Below are 19,653 nucleotides of genomic sequence, written 5' to 3'. Positions count from 1 at the left end.
ATTCCCTTTTAAAGTGTGATATAGGCGCTGAGAATACAAGAGAACAAGACAGAATAAGATCCCTGATTCAAATGCTAGATTCTATTGGAAATGATGGACGCAAAAAAAAGTAATATTGTTTATATAGTATAATAGATTGTTAAAATCACACACCCATAAGAAAAAAAAGAAGAGGTTAGAAAATGTTGGGAGGGAGCTTGCAACTTTGCGTTGGGAGGCCAAAAGCAGATATACTGAGAATATTACATTTTTTTCATGCTTAATTTTCTTTAACTTTTTTATTGAATTATAGTTGATTTACAGTGCTGTGTTAATTTCAGCTGTACAGCAAAGTGATTCAGTTATACATATTTATATATACTTTTTAATATATTCTTTTCCATTATGGTTTATTACAGGATACTGAATATAGTTCCCTGTGCTACAAGGTAGGACCTTGTTGTTTATCCATTCTGTATATAATAGTTTGCATCTGCTAATCCCAAACTCCCAGTCCTTCCTTCTCCCACCCCACCTCACCCTTGGCCACCACAGATCTGTTCTTTATGTCTGTGAATCTGTTTCTGTTTTGTACATAAGTTCATTTGTGTCATAGTTTGGATTCCACATATAAATGATATTACATTTTAGTAGGACTAAAAGAAATGAGAGTGTATGTCATGTTTATACTTGGGGGACAAGTATTCTAGATAGAAGAAACAGCAAGTACAGAAGCTCAGAGCTAGGTTATCTGAAGAGCACAGCATATTCAGAGAACATCAAGAAGGCCAGTAGGTTTGTTGAGAGTTCAGTGAAAGAGAAGTAGTAGACTAGGTAGAGCTGTAGAGACCACTCTATGAATTTCACTGTTACTCTGAGTGAAATGGGGGAGTCCTTCTGGGGGTGGGAGTTGATCAGAAGAGAGGCCTAATCTGATGTACATTGTAAAATGATTCCTTTGGCCAAAAAACTGATGTGGGGAAAGAGCAGAGGCAGAAGTCAATTAGGAAGGTATTTTGATGACCCAGTGGAGATATAATGCTAATATGAACAGAGTGAGAGCTAAGAAGGTTTTAAGATTGTTCAGATTCTAGATACATTTTACAAGTAGAGCCAATAGATTGAAAATCTAATGGGTGTGTGTGTGTGTTCCCTAAGCAAATAAAGTAACGCATCTATCATTTACTTCTCTGGGGAAACTGTGAGAGGAATCAGTTTGGGGTTAAGAAAATATCAGAAAATCAGATTTGGTCTTTTTAAACAAATTTTATTGGAGTATAGTTGATTTACAATGTTGTATTCATTTCTGCTGTACAGCAGAGTGAATCAGTTATGCATATACATATATCCACTCTGTTTTAGATTCTTTTACCGTATAGGTCATTATGGAGTACCGAGAAGAGTTTCCTGTACTATATATTTAGTAGGGTCTTATGATTTGGTTTTGTTCTAGTTTTAGATATTCATTATATTTCCATGTGGAAATACCAAATAGGTGGTTGAACACACAAATAGAAGCAAGTAAAAGATTTAACTGGAGATGTAAATTTTCAAGTCAGCTTATAGATAGTGTTTAAAACCATAAAACAGTGTGAGGTCACCAAGGAAATGAATGTAAATAGAAATGAGATGAGTTTCAAGGACTAAGGACCCAGGAAACTCCACATTTAGAGGATAGGGAGATGGGAAAGAACCAGAGAACGTGACTAAGAACTTATAGAAAACCAAAAATGTATGATTTCCTGGAAGTTGGGTAAAGATGGTTTTGTTTGGATGAGAGGATAATTAGTAATTAGTAAATTAGTTTGCTAGGCGTACCATAATAAAGTACGGCAAAGTGAGTAGCTTAAACATCAGAAATTTATTGTTTCAACGTTCTGGAGGTTGGAAGTCTGAGATCAAGGTGTCAACAGAGCCTTGCTTCCTCTGTCCACATTGCATTCTCCCCTTGCATGTGTCCGTGTTGAATGTCTCCATTTTATAATTTCCCATTTTACCAATCATATGGGTGTAGGGGCCTACCTTTCTCCAGTATGACTTCATCTTAACTAATTGTATCTATAATAATCTTATTTCCAAATAAGTTCGCATTCTGAGATACTAGGGGCTAGGGCTTCAACATACACATTTTTGGGGGACACAAGTCAACCTATGGGAGTTACTCTTAACTTTGTCATGCCATTTCTTTCTTTTTATAAATAGCTAATTTGGTTTATAAGTACTTTGTTTAGAATTTTTACACCTTATATTCATGAATTATATTTCCTGTAATTTCCTTTTTCGTATCATCCCTTCATCACTTACTACTATCAAGATTATGGTAGCCTAATAAAATGAGGTTGACAGGTGTTACTATTTTTTTCATTTATTTGAAAAAGATTGTGTACGTTTGAAATTATTTATTCCCTGAAGCTTTGATAGGACCTTAAGGTGAAGGAATCAGTGACTAGAGTGTTCTTTTGGGAATATTTTTGACTATTTATTCAAATTCTTATATTTCACTTTATTCATTTTGAGGCTTCTTTTAAATCAATTTTATAAAGCTAACTTTTCTTAAAAGTTTATTTACTTAAATTATTTTAAAACTAAAATCTGTTCTTATAAATTCATCCATAACTGTCTTGTATCTTTTTAATGCCTGAAGGAAAGCTAGTTATCTTCTCTTTCACATCCCTGTAATTTATGTGTGATTTATCTCTTTTTAATCTTAATGTGTCAAATTTATCAGCCTTTTGAAAAGAATCAGGTTTTAGATTTGTTTTTTTATTGTATTTTTTATCTGAATTTTTCAGTTCGTTTTTGATATGTCTTTTCTTCTATCATCTTTGTATTATTTTATTATTTTCTAGCTTCTTGAGAAGAATGATTACCTTATTAGCTCATTAATTTTCATACTTTTTTTGAGTACATGCTTCTAAGGCTCTAAATTTATCTATTGTGATAGCTTAATTCACAAATTTTGATATATGTTATTTTGGACATTATTTGTAACATAAAATATATATTCATGTTTTTCTTTGCCTTAATTTATTTAGAATTATGTTTCTTAAATTTTTAATATATGATAATTTTCTAGTTATTTTGTTATTAGTTCCTATATTAATTACATAATGGTTATAGTACATCTCCATGTGGCTTTTAGTTCTTTGAAATTTATTGAGACTTTCTTTAGGACTCAGTATTATTAATTTTTGTAAATATCTCCAAGTTCAGTATGCATTCTACAGTTGTTGACTATCATAGTTTAAGTATGTCTTTTAGACCAAATTTGTTAATCATGTTTATAGGTATTCTTAAACTTACTAATCTTCTAACCAACTTTTCAATCAATTCCTGAGAAATGTCATAATTCATCCTCTACAATTGGGAATTTTAAAATGACACCTTGTAGTTCTGCTTTATATATTTGAGGTTGTGATAGTACATGCACGTAAATTTAAATTTTAATGACTTCCTAGTAAATTGAATTTTTTATTGTTTTACAGTGATCTCTGTATCTCTAGTAATTCTTTCTGCCTTGAATCTAATTTCCTGATATTTAGATAGCTTTATCAGTTTTCTTTTAATTAAAATATTTCTGATGTATCTTTTTCTAGATGTTTACTTTCACACATACTTTCATGTGTCACTTTTAAACAACATGTACTTGGATTTGTCAAACTGCCAATCTTTGATTTTAAAAGATAATTTAGTTTATATTTAGTGTGATTACTAACATAAACAGACCTAAATATTTTTTGTTTTGCATTAGTCCTACCTTTTCTAGGTTTCTTTTTCTCCTCTTTATTCTTTTTTAATTGAATATTTTTCTTGCATTTCATTTTCTCTCCACAAAGCTTTATTATTCTCATTTTATATATTTAAGATCCTTTAGATTAATTTACATTTTTATCAATTATTTTATCTTCACTCTGTTCAACAATTTGAACATTCTTCCTATGTTTGAGAAATTCACGATCCTAGAAGTTTCCACTTCTTCACTTTAGATATCAGATAATTATTTCCCAACCTCTCTCACAGCCAATGCATGGATGGACATGCCAACTAAAAGTGTGTAATCAGATGTACCTCTACCAGGCTTTGACTTAGAAGCTAGTGAAGTGAAGAAGCAGGTCCAGAACAGATTCCCTTTAGGTTAGGGTGTCTTCACCTATATGCAAGGTCCAGAGGCATCAGTAACAGAATCTCTTGAAGAGCTGCCGGGATCTCAATACTGACAATGCTGAATGTGCAATATTTGGTCTATGGTCATTTTTTCAAAATGGACCTTTATGATTTGGTGTGTGTGTGTGTGTGTGTGTGTGTGTGTGTGTGTGTGTGTGTGCGTGTGTGTGGTCTTAACTGTGACATGAGCAGAATGATATGACTAAATCTAATTAAGAACTATTTTTGATTGCATTTTTCAATCATCCTGATGTTTTCATTCCAATTATAGTTTGTAAGTTATACTACCATGTGATTCTATACTCATTTATGATATATTCTGTGATATTGAACATCATTTCTTAGTCTCTAAAATACTTTAACAAATTTTTAATAACTGATTTGTGGAAACAACTTTGGGAAAATCTCAAAATGTGAACAGAAATAAATTATATGCTTATACCTATTACTCAGGATGATTAATTTGAGTATATTTCATTGCACGAACAACCTCCTAATGATCCATTATCTTTCAAATAATCAGCAAAGCAGCTACATATGAACAGGTATTTTTATAGATTCTCAGGTAAATGATAAATTATAATGAAAGCACATAATACTACAATTCTAAGATATAACTGTGAGCAGTAGAAATTGATATCTAGAAATCTTTCTTTGCAAATAAATCATAATGCCATTTTAAACAGAATTGTAACCACAATTCTAAATTATTTTGAATATAGTTCTTATGTTTTATATTTCCACATCAAACTGAGAAGTAAAGTAAATTGGATGATGACCTAAATTATAGTGTTCATGTTTCTCTTTTGTATTTAAGTTTTGCTTAACATTCATTTTATGTTGTTTATTTACTCAAGATTATGAAAAGGAGTTAATCATTTAAGCAGATTCATATCTTCAAAAATCATGTTTTGGGGGGCAAATGAAATTATTGCACAAACATGATTGCATAATAGAGAAATGTAAAACTGAATGGTAACTCTATTTCACACACAAAAAGCATACATTGTACCTACTTAAAAAAGAGAATTCGTATATCCTAAAGAAAATGTTAATTTGGAGACAAGATATGGCAAAGCTGGTTTTATACATCTTTGCATTACAGGCATTATACTTTTGTTCCTTTAAGTAAAAGATTTAGATCTTAAAAGTTTGCAAAAACTAGCACAATATTAAGGACAGGTGATATTTCATTTATCTTTATCTTGGGTATAACAGCAAAAAATATACTTAATTAAAAAACAGAAATAAGAATTCAGAAACAGGGAATCATACAAGCAGTATAATATTGGTTGTTTATTTCAAATATGAGGAAGAGAATTGACTAAATATATTTGGTGTAGAATTGTGGCATAATTGGTGTTTTAACCTTAAGAATTACTGATGTTTCTCTGATGTCAACAGCAGAATGCTTTTCCTAAGAGCAAAGTAACCTGTGGGCTCTGTACTCAGCACTTCAGCTGTCTATGGAGAGGAAGTGCTGTGGGTCTATTTTTGCAATAAAAGCAAGAACATATCGCCCTCTAGTGTTGAACAGCTAGGAGATTGAAGTATTGTTCAGAAGTACAGAAAGAATATATTTTAAAAGCAAATGTCTTATTTTCTCTCTTCAAATAAATGTGATATACCAATATTTAGGTTAGCATCTTGAATTCTAGAAACATAAATGCCAAACATGATTGATTAACCTATTTGCATGGCCCGTGTTATAAGAAATGTTAACTAGATTGAGAATAAATTATTTCTTTTTAATATTTTACTTTAAAATTTTTAAAAAATTATATTACATTTTATTATAGTTGTAAAATTTATGAATTAGTTATAATACTTTATATCTTAGTATTTATAATAACTTTACTTATAAAAATTAGTTGTAAGTATTCTTTTAATTGTTAAAAAGATATTGAATACAATTCTGTAGCATGGGTCACTCAATTAGCAGAGGTGACTGTATGGGTCCTTTGTAGCCAGAGTTATGCCAAGGGAAAAATCTTTTCCCTTCTCTGAAATGTAAGACTGAGGTTTATGTGAAAATGTTATTAGAAAAAGTCATCTAGAAAATAAAAGTAGGAAGTTAATGATTAAGGCAGAAAGAACAACATATTTATCACTGTATTAATAAAATGAAAGACTGACACAAAGTAAATTCTGGGGGAAAATATACCAACATTAATATAATCCAATTTCCTCAGATTTCCAGTCTGTAGGTACACATGGGCTCTGGTTAATAATAAAGCACCTACATTATTGGCTCTTCTCTCTCATCACACAGTCATTTCAGTGCCCTTCAAGGTTTCATTTGGGCTTGTCAAATGGTAGGTCCATCCTGGCTTTCCTGCCTGTCACCAATCTCACCGCACAGAAATCACTGAATGTGTCTCCGCAAGGCCACTGCTGCAGGCGCCCACCATGGAAACACTAGTGCACACACAGAGTTGTGCCTTCCTATACCCCCAGTGCTCTATGTGCAGGAGGGTCTTGAACAAATTTTGCAAATCAACTCAGGCAAGTGGATGGATGTGTGTCTGCTGCTCCTTGAAGACTCAAGTTGATCAGAGATGCCAGTGCCTATCTCAGGAGTAGACAAAACTTTGCATTTGGGGATCCTGCCACCCTTTTTAATCCAAGTACTGTATTTTTCATTTCAGTAACAGATTAATATGAATTTGGTATTTTTAAAGAATTATTTACGTGTATCTTCTGACAAATTTGGACTCATCAGAAACAATTGATGCATCAGAATATTTTAGTTATAAGTAAACTTAGAGATAATGTGGTGCAATTGATTTTCCAATTTTCAGAATCTTAGGTTTGAATTCTGAGATCATTGTTCCAATAGAACTATTACAAATATACTAACATGGAATATAAATTTAACTGATGTAGTCAAGATTATCAAGTTTCAACTATGTGTCTAGTTTAGTATTGGGTTATGCTTGAGGGGAGGGAATGTAGTTTAGTGTGAAAAGAGAAGTTTAATAAACAGACTAGTCTATTGAAAATGTACCCACAATCATCCGGGGAAGACTTAAATAAGTTTAACAAAAATGTAAGGGTATCACAAAAAAATATATGGACGACACATTCTTCAGCTATTTAGAGGAAGAAGGATTATCAGGGATCAGAATGAATAGGGAAGGCTTATTATTCACAACATTATAGAATTTTAGAGTTTGAAGCAACCTTAATGTTATCAAATTCACCTCCTTTAAATTTTTCTACTTAGATTTTTTTGTGCTTTTTATAAATGCACTTCATGGTTCCTGCAGAAAATTCAAATGATATAGAAAAGTATAAGAAAGACCATAGATGATCAATCTCTTAATGAGTCCTTTCAAATCTCCCCTTTTTAATGGATACATGGAAATAGAAAGATAAACAGCTACGTTTCTTTAGTTTCCCAATGTCGAAATTGAAGCTCAGACTTTTTCTCCCACCCCACAAGTTTCTGGAGAAGATAGCATTTGAGCTATTCCTTGAGGTAGAGAAAAAAGTTTAATATATGCAAGATGTGAATAAGTTGCTGATTTAGCATAAATCAACATTGTTTCATGCATGAGACAAAGACTCTTTGCTTGACCAAACTCTAAGCAGGCTTCTGAACATTCTCCCAGGTATGCACTTTCTTGCAAAATCTAGTTTTCACAAGAATCCTGCTCACTCAGTTTACCCAGAACCCCTTCACCCCCACCTCGATATCTGATCACCCTCAGTATCTGATCAGGTTCCTCATCCTCCACCATCCCCCAGACGATGTCTCATAACCCCAGCCTGTTTTTAGCAAGAATCCCGTTAGGTAGTTTTAGCTAGAACCTCCCTTACATAGACTGTTTCCTCTTAGTAATTTTCCATTCACTGACTCCCACCCTGATCCTTGGCTATAAATTCCTACTTGCCCATACTGTATTCGGAGTTGAGCCCATCTCTCTCCACCACTATAAAACCCTATTGCAGTGGTCCTTATACCTATCACAGTGGTCTTGAGTAAAGTCTGCCTGACCACCTCTAAGTGTCATTGAATGTTTTTTTGTTAACGTATGACTTACAAGGTGGTCTACCGTATGCTGAAGATTCAATTCTGAATAAATCACAGTCCCTGGCTTCATGGGAATTCATGAGTAATTAAATTGAAACTCATTTAAACTAACGTTTGCAAGGCAGGGGAGGGAGAGTGATTTTCTTTTTGTGGCTTTATCTAAACTCAGTCTCTAAGAGTGAAACAGAGCTGGTCAAACTTAGAAATAGGAGAGACAGCATTGGTCATTCCAGAACTGCAAAGGGGTCAACATGTAAAGTGCAGGAATAACAAGATGAAAGAATTTTGCAAGAGAAAACTTTCAAAAAGTTTGACTTTAAAGGTCCAGAGAAAGATTAAGGCAGTTGCTAGGGCTGGGGTAGGGGGCAACGGTGAGAGGAACTTTTAGGAACACAGGTGGGAGTTAAAATTTGTGAAGAAGATTATAGTCTTAAACTAAAATAAATACAGGACAGGCAGATAGACTTAAATTAGTGAGCAAATGGTGGCGACTAAAGCCATTCAGATATTAAAATATTGTAATTACCAGACAAAACGTATGCAAACGCTGTTTATAGTGAATTACTAACATGATTATCCCCAGTTTTTACCTAAATCCTCAGAAAAGAGAGGTTGAAGTTCTAGAAAAGACTTAGGGGTGAAAAGAAATATAATAACTTTACAAGAGATATATATTTTCCACAGAACCAGGAAGCAAGTAGGTAAGTAAGGTGATACTTCCTTAGGTTTGGGAAACATTAATGGGAGTCAGTTTGGCTCCCTGGGTGATGTTTAGCTGGTTCAACCCTCACTTTCTATTTTCTTTGTAGCGTAAATTGAGGAGTTAGGTGGTGGGTCTACCAGGCTTAAAAAGTTATTGAAATCATCAGAGTATATATATAGTTAGGGGAAAAGAAATGAAAAAGCAATGATGGATATAAGAAGGACTTCTCAATCACGTGTTCCTTTTATCATAACTAGTTATGTCATAATTTTACGTTAAAAGGTAGGATAAAAATTATGTTTGTCGTGAAATCACAGCTACATAAAGCCAGATTACAAATTACGTATCGAGAAGACACTAGGAAGAAACATATGAGAGGTTTTTGTTAAGCAATGTTCATTTCATTTTTATTTTTCTAGGTTTTCAAATTTTTCATGCTTTTGTAGTGAGATTTATATAATAACTTGCACAAAGAAAGTAGTAGTGTCAGTTTTTAAAGTATTTTTCATTTCGCCTTTGTAGATGAGAAAATTTATAGAAAAAGAGCCTACTTTTGAGAGAAAATGGTTAAGATTATATCTAAATAAGGAAGCATGCCATTGTATTTCCTCAGTCGTCTTTTGTAGCTCCCATGTAAATTGTTTATATGGAGAGAAAATAAAGTGGCGATAGGAAATGGAAATATTGTCATATAGATTGGCTGATTAATGGCCACACTTCACAATAAATTCATTAGCACAAGTTTTATATCCAGTGTTAAAAAAATAAAAAAAGACTTTCTAGAAATGAAAGAAAAATAGATAGTAAATAAAGAGAAGAAATTAAGAACAGATGAAAGCAAAATAAGGTAGGTTTTTTTTTTATGATGAGATGATATACAGCTGAATTTGTAGATGTACCTGGAAATTAGTAGGCTGTTAATAAAGGTTGATACATTTATGTATTGAATGAATGTTGGATAGATGCCTTTCCTTCTTACCTAAAGGAGAAAATAGAAGCATATCCAAAATTGAATTTTAGACACCTTATCTGGTCCTAGTTTGATTTTGAATGTCCCATTGTAAATATTACCCCCAAATCTAGACAAAAATGAGACAGATGCCACAGATCTATCCCAAGTTTCTAGGGGAGTTGTCTGGATTTCAGGAATCTTTAGGAAAGATACAGGATTTCAAAGCGGTTTAATTCTACTTAATTCTGGACCATACTGGAGATATCATTATTTCGGTAGCGTTAAGGGAAAAAAATCAATAATGAAATTTTAAATATAAATACAAACAGTTTTACACAATGATTACTTTACTAGATCACCCCACTTGTCACAAATAGCATTTCTGCTACTCTATCTAGAAATCTTATGTGGCAAAGCAGAATAAATATCCATTTAGTATTTTCCTTCTCAAAGTTCCCATGTTTTTCTGATAAACAAGATAAATATATAGATATTTACAGTTTGATTTTAATAAAAATGGATTCTTTTTGAAAAATCATATTGTTTCTCTGCTTTAAAAAACAAGACCTAGGAAAATGGTAAATAGGCACTATATATATCTCTAAGAAATGATGAGAAAAGAAATCAACTGAAATTTACTTTTCTATTTACTGAGTTGCCTTTTGAAGTGTGAATACAGCTGATAGCTCAGAGCTAGGTACCTAGTATAATATGATGTTACAATATACTGTGGTGGTAGTAATGTTATCATTATGTTTGAAATGACACTTTTAGGAGTTGTACTGATAAAAATGCACACTTGAGGACTGAAATAAGTGTATATTAGGTCACTGAAGTCAAGAATATATGAAATTGTATAAAAGTTAAGTAACAGTCAACTGGTTATTTACAAGGGTAGAAAATATCCTGATTGCAGAAAATCATAAAATAAGTATACTTCTTTGATTTTGAGTAAATATAACAATTACTCATCACTTTACACCTTTATTTGAAAAAAGTTATATATGCAGCTTTGGTTGTTGCCAAGAATCATATCACAATACTTTGCGTCCTGGAAGCTGAAAGGAGTGCCAAGTGACCAAACTACATGTTATCAACCAACTCCTAGTCTCAAGTTCTGATGAGTCAATAGTGGATATTTTCAGGAACCACTTGGAATCATAGGAGAGTACATTCATCTACAGCTAAAACCTCTGCAGTATTTATAAAACCAGGTTAAACGATTTGAATGATCTGTGCTCTCCTGAGTAGTGTTTCGCAAAAACATTTGACCCTGACTCAGAATAAAAAATAATCTTTCATTGGAACCCAGAACACAAATAAATACACACACACACACACACACCCCAAACAAACATGTTTCCTAAAGCACTATTTACCTTTACCCCTCATGAAGTACATCAATATTTCTATTCTCATCTATTTTCTTTTCTTTTATGTGGTGCTGACCTATAATTTGAAAAAAAAAAAAAAAGAGTATCTCTCTTGAAATATGTTTATAAATTTTGGAATTCTCCCCTAGAGATTGAAGGTGCCATTAATATATTTGAATGAATGGTTAACTGTGTACATAGCACAGTTTTTAATTAAAAACACTGCTTTATTTATATGAAATATAAGCTAATTCTTCATAATATCCCTAAGGGCAAACAAAAATCTCATGAAGCATGTAGAAATGGAATACTTGATAAAATGCTTCCCCCCCCCATGTATCATGAAAAGTCAAAGGTGGTCAAATTATTGCAATTCTTATGTCATCCCAACTTACAACACAGCTTCTTTTGATCTGATCCAGTTCACTTATAGATGTTTCTGCATTTTTGTTAGATATTTTTATCTTTGAATATCTGAATTTTTAAAGTTGAAATAAAACTTGCCAATATCTGGGTTAAAGTACTTAATTACGGTAACTGCTAAGAGTTTGGTTTCAACTAACTTAATTTTTATTTTCTCATCAGTGCAACTGTGAGAAAATAGAACTCTAGCATCACAAATCACTCATGGTATAATCTCAGTCTTTTTCCTACACCCTCTAAACCTCAATTTCTTTTTAAAAAACAGACTAATAATGGCTAAACAAGATGATGAATGCAAAGAAAGTAGCATAATGACTGGCAAGAAGTAGCTACTCATTAAATGCTGGTAAATATTTTCTCTTTTTTTTTCAATTTCAGCTGAACTTTAAGAGCCTCTTGGACATTCTGTATAGTTCATCAGTTCATGTTCAAGAAAGAAACAATCACACATACAATCATTGCAGTTCTTAGCCCCTGGCTTACTTCTGAATTTCCTTCTTGCCCAAAATCACTCTAGTACCTGCAGTTGCTTTGTTCACTAATTTCTCTGCTGCTACCAGATATTACTAAAAATTTACAACGCTTGAGACCCCTCGGTAAATGGACTTTGCAGACTGTATTTTAGAAAATCTATAAACACAGTTTGGAAATAAGTCAAAGCGATTTTAAAACAGATACACAGAACAATAAATTTTTCATGCTATCTAATCTTAAAAGAGGGAAATTCTGGGAACTATTTATTCCACTACTATTGATATGATGAGTCACACTTGGAGGATTAGAAGTTAAAAAAAAGAAAAAGGAGAGTGAGAACAAGGAAAGCAGCACCTAAAAAAACCTTGCTTTTTTTCTCATCAAAGTCTGCACAGGGATCACACAACTGGAAGTTCGGGATAGATTGTTGCCAAAATAATGAGAAGGTCTCCCTTTCAAATTGTTAACAATAGATTTCTTACGATATGTGAAAGCCAGATTTAGCAGAATTGGGATCAAAGTCTATTTAACTTGCTTGGTATGGTGCTTGAGGAAATATCAGTTCTTCACAGATGCAATTTACTCAGTCATCCACACATTTGTCCATTCATTCGGTAACAAAAGACCAACATCGTGGTGGAAGGGAAAGGAGACAAAGTGCTCCTGTTAAGGTAAAATTAAAATTTAACATATCACCTAGACTCCTTAAAAACGCATGCCACATAATTTTTAGACGTTTGGAGCAGCTTTTTACTGTCTTCGCCATTATCTTTAAATGAATATTCTTAATTTTATATGACTCATTTAACATACATGTGTCTTTAAAAATAATCTCGATTGTCTTATTTGACCTTTCCAAGATGCTTAAGTCGGTGTTCCTACCTCCTTGCACTTTGCCTTGCCTTTTTTTTTTTTTTTTTTTTTTAATGGTCACAGTATTAGATAGGCATATAGAAAACCTACTTTTCCTCCTGTGTGTTTCTCCTTTACTCTCGCACTACTATCACACTCATAACACTTACAACACAAGGTGTGTGAGTTTCTCCCACACACAGCAAGCAGTGCTTTGTGACACCAGCCAGGCATCCTACAATTCAAATTTGACACTAACTGGAGTTAACACAGACCCCATAGGTTAGGGGCTCGGTCCCAGAAGACTGCTCCCCTCTTCAGATCCAATCACAAGTAGTAGGTCCCTGGCTCTGTCCAACTTGGCTACAGATCGGAGGTCCCCATGACGCCCCACCTTGGATTTGATTATTTGCTAAAACAGCTCATAGCACTCAAGGAAACACCTACTTAGTTTTACCAGTTTATTATATGATAAAGGATACAGATGGCCAACTAGATGAAGAGATCCATAGGGCAAGGGCTGGTACAGTCCTGAGAGTAGGACCTTCTGTCCTCACAGATTTGGGGGTGTGTCACCCTCCCAGTGAGTAGATGTGTTCCCAAACCTGGAAGCTCTCCAAACCCAATACTTTGGGAGGTTTTATAGAGGCTTCATTGCATTGGTGTGATCAGTCATTTCTAGCCCTTCTCCACTTCCCAGAGGATAGGGCTGGGCAGAAAGTTCCAAGCTTCTAACTATTGTTTGGTCTTTCTGGTGCCCAGCTCCCATCCAGGAACCCACTAACTGTTGCCTCTGAAGCTGATCCAGCCTGTGTACCCTGATACTGAATTAAGTCTCTGAGACAGAATTTTGGATGAAGTAGAAAAGAATAGCTTTATTGCTTTGCCAGGCAAAGGGACCCTCAAAACTGTGTGTCCCAACCTGGAGTAAGGGGTTTAATGGTAGTGGTTCAAAGAGAGCATGATCAGCTCACAGACATTCTTCTCATTGGTTGGTGGTGAGGTAAGTGGGAGTCAGCATCATCAACCTTCTGATTCCAGCCAGTCTGGGGTCTACGTGCCCGTGGGCACCATATTGAAGTTAAGCGTTAACTTCTCCCACCTGGTAGGGGTTTCAGTATTTGCAAAACAGCTCAAAGATATTGTGTGTATCCCTTGTTGGGGAACCAGGACCTTGCCCCAAGGCTGCACTATGGTTTCTCTTGATTGTTGTTTCTCCCTTGTCTTGTATCCCCTCCCTTCCCTGATGAACAATTGCTTGAACCTGCCGGTTGGAACTCAAGGAAGGTCATGGAGGCTGAACGAAGACTATTTCCTGTAATCAAAGAAATGGGGGGCACAGGAAGGCTTTTGTGCCCAGTAGCCCCACAGGGTCCTGCTTGTATCACCTCATTAGGATGAAAGACACTCATATCACCCAGGAAATTACAAGGGATTTAGGAGCTCTGTTCCAGGAACTGGGGGCAAAGACCAATATACATTGTTGGGGCTCAGGGCAGACACCCCAAATGTGCCAAAGTGGCATATTGATTATTTGGAATTAAAGTTACTTAAGAAACACCCAATGCAAGAAGAACACTCTACCTCTCCTTTGTCTCCAGAAATTAGAAAATAAATCTCCCATGTTAAAGGCACCTTCCCTGAAGCAGGAGGTAGGGAGACATCTTTATCACCAGAGATAGGGAATTCAGAGTAGAGAAGTCTGTGTAAACAAACTGCTTAGATTCTTCACTAACTAGTACCCAAGCCCAAGTTTCTTTGTCTTGTCAATTCCTCTCAAATTTATTGTTTCTTTGCCTAAAATCTGCTTGCTTTTGTCACTTCTTAAGTCCTATATCTATGAGACCTCCATACATATGAAATTAACTTTGTTTTTCTCCTGCTTGCTTTTTTTTTTTTTTTTTTCTTCTTCATTTTAATTGTTAGAATACCCCAAAGAACCAAGTGGGCTAGGGGGGAAATTTTTCTCCTCCCCAAATATATATACTATATCTCTTTGGCATACCATATCATTTCTTATCTCAGGCATAGGACATAAGTAAATTTCCTTGTTACATTATCTTTTATTGCTCAGGCTTCCTCACCTCCACTGGCCAGTTTTTGCTAGGGAAGAATAAACAGGAGGATTGAATGGGAAGTATAACTCATTCGATTAACACACACACATACACACACACAAACACAGAGTCAAACATATATCTACAGTGGTGGTAATCTGCATCTATCATTCTTCTAACTCTGAACATATTAATTATAAATAAATGTCACATTTAAATTTTATTTATTCTTTTGGTTGGCAGATTCTAGTTCCATATGCTTTTTTATTTCCTTTTCACTATTGCATATTAGAATGAGCTGTTCTAATATGCAAAACTGACATCTCATACTTTGTACATTCAAAAATAAAAGTCACATTTTTGATGTCAGAATAGATAAGGATTTAACAAATATTAACTTGGCATGCACTTAGTTTCTTTTCAAATTCCTTATTAAATGCATTCTGAAAATACTAAACAAACCACCAAAGTATGTGGATTAGATTTCTACTTTTGTGGGGTGATGCGAGGTCGGGGGGGGAGTGGGACTGATTCCATGTCTCCTTAAATGGATTTTTTTAATCAAATACATGAGATTGGAGAAGTCTGGGAAGGAATATAATAAAGACTGGATAACTATCTTTGGCAAATTCCAAATTTCTTTCAATATTTATTTTATATATATAATTTAATTTGATTTTTATTTTAAAATTTACTTTATGAACATTTTCAAACGTACATAAAAGTAGAGGATAGACCATAATTGGTTTATATATTTTATACCAAACCTAAGCCTTTTTATCACTGTATTTTATTTCTTTTTAGTAAAATAATAATTCATTGTATTCAAAGGGAACAGAACTTTAAAAAAATTGAAAGGTTTTGGGGGAGCAAATAATTATCTTAAAAATTATGTCTGATAACAGTGTATTAGTAAGTCCCTAGTAAGTGGAGTTAATTTTCCTTTATAGTGAATTTGAAGTCACTGGAGAGATTTTTTAAATTGGTTCACTATTTCAAAGTGGAAAATTCAGGCCTACTTAATATATTTGGAATCTGAATAAGTAAAATGTTTGGTGGAAATTTAAAATTTTTAATTCATGGACTTTTGAGATTGTTTTAACTTTTTTTTTCCAAAATCTAAGACAAAAACAAATGTTATTTCAACTTATTGTTGATTTTTAAAATTTAAATTACTAAGTAGAAAAAATGTGTTTCAGAACATAAAAATAGTGATATAATACTATGTTTAATCATTTAATCTAATATTCTTTTAATCATTATTCAGTTTCTTCAAATTAAGAAATAAAAAAGAAACTCATAAAATATTTGCAGTGTGATGGAATATACAACTCATATTACAAAACACTATAATTTGATTCTCTATGATATAGTACATCAATAGTACACACCTTAAAGTGTATGTATCACAGATTAAAAACATAACCTATTTTGGTTACTTTCCTTGGGATGCTATTTTGGCAAACTGGGAAATAGAAAATTCCATAATTAGTCTAACACAGTTTTGAGGAGAATGAAGAAAATTTGTATAGGAAGGAATTCACTAAAAATCAGAGTCAAAAATAGTGGAAAATTATGTCCATTTGTGGTGAAGCAATTTGGGAAAACTGGTTTTTTTTTAATTCTTTCTAATGTTTTTTCTTTTTTTCTAATTTTTTTTCTTTTTAAAAGAAATTGATAAGGGAAATAGAACACTTGACTGTTGGATAAAATGTAATAATCGAAAACAATTTTAATTCTAATTAGAGAAATCAGCCAAATTTAGGAATGTGCTTTGAGAAAAACATGTCAAGATTTTTCATTTCATCTAGGTTTCTGACCTCTGTTTCATTAGAAAGATCTTAAGATCCTCTTCCCATTTTGTTCTTTCTCCCGTAGCTTCTCTCTCACTTTGCTTCTAAGAATGGTGAAAGAGAAATCCTCTCTATTTTGGCTGTTATGCTGAAGAAGGCCAAGTGTCTCCCTGTGACTTCAGGAAAGAATGTTACTAAAGGAAAAAACCTGTAGCTACTATGTATTTGAGACAAAATCATCCCCTCACCTTAGAACTCCAGATACCTAAATAGATACTTAAAAGCATGTTAAGTGATACTTAAAAGCACTGCTCCAAACCCCACACGGATACCTGATTTCCTAATTCTGTATGTATATAATGTCTACCAGTCTTGCAGAAGCAAGTTTTATGGTTTTAAAAAAGGTGGTTTTACCATTTATGGTTTTATGGTTTTACCATAAGTTTTATGGTTTTACCATTGTACACTAAAACTTTATTTCTTACCTTCTTTTTTTTTTTTTGAGGTGACTAGTTTGAAAAATGATCTCAATCAGTATTTCTATATAGATGGATATTTTGGCAAAATTAAATAGGGTCTGTGTTCTTGAAGACATGAAAAAAATCTAGTACATTCTAAGTAGTAAAATCTAGACTGTAAACATCGGGTTATTAATATTTTAGCATATTAACATACTAAATTTATATTTAATATGTATGTTTCTTATATGTCAGCATAGGTATACACGTCAATACTTATATGACTATTTTTGTTTTAGTCATTACATTTCTCCTCTTTTTCAGGTAATGTTTAGAGGACTCTACAGCAACCTTTGGTATTGGACATATTCAAAATCTCTTCAACTTTTACTTTCCTAGTCCACTGTCCTCCAACTTTAACTTGCTTGCAATCCCAGCAAACATTTTACATGGTTTGCAATGGTTACATGAACTTGTGGGAAGTAGCATTTGTACCATTTCATACTTTATTTGCGATGGCACTTTAGGAAAAGAACTTGGAAAAAGCTTCCAAAGCAGTATTTTTAAAAATGAATCTTGTTATGAAGCTTCGGAGAAGTTTTCGAACATTGATTGTTCTCTTAGCCACCTTTTGCTTGGTGAGCATTGTCATTTCTGCCTATTTCCTCTACTCTGGCTATAAACAGGAAATGACACTTATGGAAACCACTGCAGCAGCAGAATGTACTGATGTTAAAATCCTACCATATCGGTCAGTGGAGCTGAAGACAGTTAAACCTATTGATACATCCAAAACTGATCCTGCTGTCCTTCTGTTTGTGGAGAGCCAGTACTCTCAGCTTGGTCAAGATATTATCGCTATCTTGGAGTCCAGCCGATTTCAGTTCCATATGGCCATCGCCCCTGGCAAGGGAGACATACCTCCTCTAACAGATAATGGCAAAGGGAAATATATTTTAGTCATTTATGAAAATATTCTGAAGTATGTCAGCATGGACTCATGGAATCGAGAGCGTTTAGAAAAATACTGTGTGGAATACAGTGTTAGTATAATTGGTTTTCATAAAGCTAATGAAAACAGCTCACCAAGTACACAATTAAAAGGTTTTCCATTAAACCTTTTCAATAATCTAGCTCTAAAGGACTGTTTTGTCAACCCTCAGTCTCCTTTGCTGCATATTACCAAAGCCCCTAAGGTTGAGAAAGGCCCTCTTCCTGGGGAAGACTGGACAATTTTCCAGTATAATCATTCAACCTACCAGCCTGTGCTTTTAACTGAATTACAGACAGAAAAGTCCCTTTCATCCTTCTCCAGCAAACCACTCTATGCGACGGTGATTCAGGATCTGGGGCTTCATGATGGAATTCAGCGAGTTCTTTTCGGCAACAACTTAAACTTTTGGCTGCACAAGCTCATCTTCATAGATGCCATCTCCTTCTTGTCAGGGAAGAGGCTGACATTGTCTTTGGACAGGTACATCCTTGTAGACATTGATGATATCTTTGTTGGGAAGGAAGGAACAAGGATGAATGTCAAAGATGTGAAGGTAAGAACATTTATAAATCACATGATTGTTTTTCTTTCACTAACTCTGTGGTATTGATGAAAGAGAATTTTGAATATTTTAGACTTCTAATTACTCAAAACTTTAAGATGCAGTAAATTTGAGATAAAATAAGCATTAAAAATAAAACTTAAACTGAGCCTTAACCATTCCTCACCCACCCCCAAAATGCTTCAGAGGGGCATAGAACTAAAATATCCCAAAGAGTATTTGAACTTAATCTCCTTGCCTCTTTTAGATTTTGCCCATCCCAGCCAGCACCCCATAGAACAGCCTCCATTACTCCACACATGTTGCAGTTTGTAGCAGTAAGACTAATACAGTCATGAAAATCTATCGCTGGACAGATCTTCCTGCCCTACTTGGGTTTGACAATGGTGGTTAAAATATAAGATAGAGAAGCAGCCCAAGACTTTTATATAACAAGTAAGCATAGTGCTTGTCTATATGAAATGTTCATACATTTGTAAATATAGATATGAAAAAAAAAGTTTTATAGGGGATGTGGTATTGGACTTGACCTCAGGAGCTACCATCACTATCTCTATTATCACATCATTTGGGGTAACACAGCAGTGTTACTGGTAGCACTTCTAGGCCAAGGTCAAATTAGCTTCAGTATAGCAAATTCACCCTGTGATTGCTATCAGATAAAGGAAAAGCCAAATATATTTTACTAAGGTGAGTAGATAATTCTGAGAATAATTCCCTTTTTTATCATCTTGATTCAAGATTTTCACTTGTGCCTATGTTGTTTTATATATAATTAAATTCTTTCTGTGAACAAGTAATTTTAGCAAACATATAAACAAAAATAATATAAC

At 33.8% G+C, this 19,653-nt stretch overlaps 1 protein-coding gene across 1 annotated transcript in view; it reads left to right on the top strand.

Annotated features, from left to right (window-relative positions):
• The first annotated feature begins 398 nt into the window (after window positions 1-398).
• LOC131758469 (bifunctional heparan sulfate N-deacetylase/N-sulfotransferase 4) overlaps window positions 399-19,653 on the top strand; it is a 256,696-nt gene continuing 237,441 nt past the window's right edge. The window contains exons 1-2 of the mRNA XM_059066616.2: window positions 399-428; window positions 17,589-18,811. Coding sequence (XP_058922599.1) covers window positions 17,834-18,811 — 978 coding nt within the window. The 5' untranslated portion in view covers window positions 399-428; window positions 17,589-17,833. The remainder of the gene's footprint in view (window positions 429-17,588; window positions 18,812-19,653) is intronic.

Source organism: Kogia breviceps, chromosome 6 (assembly GCF_026419965.1).
Source record: "Kogia breviceps isolate mKogBre1 chromosome 6, mKogBre1 haplotype 1, whole genome shotgun sequence".
NCBI classification, from domain to species: Eukaryota; Metazoa; Chordata; class Mammalia; order Artiodactyla; family Physeteridae; genus Kogia; species Kogia breviceps.
This window is presented reverse-complemented; position numbering and strand designations above follow the sequence as displayed.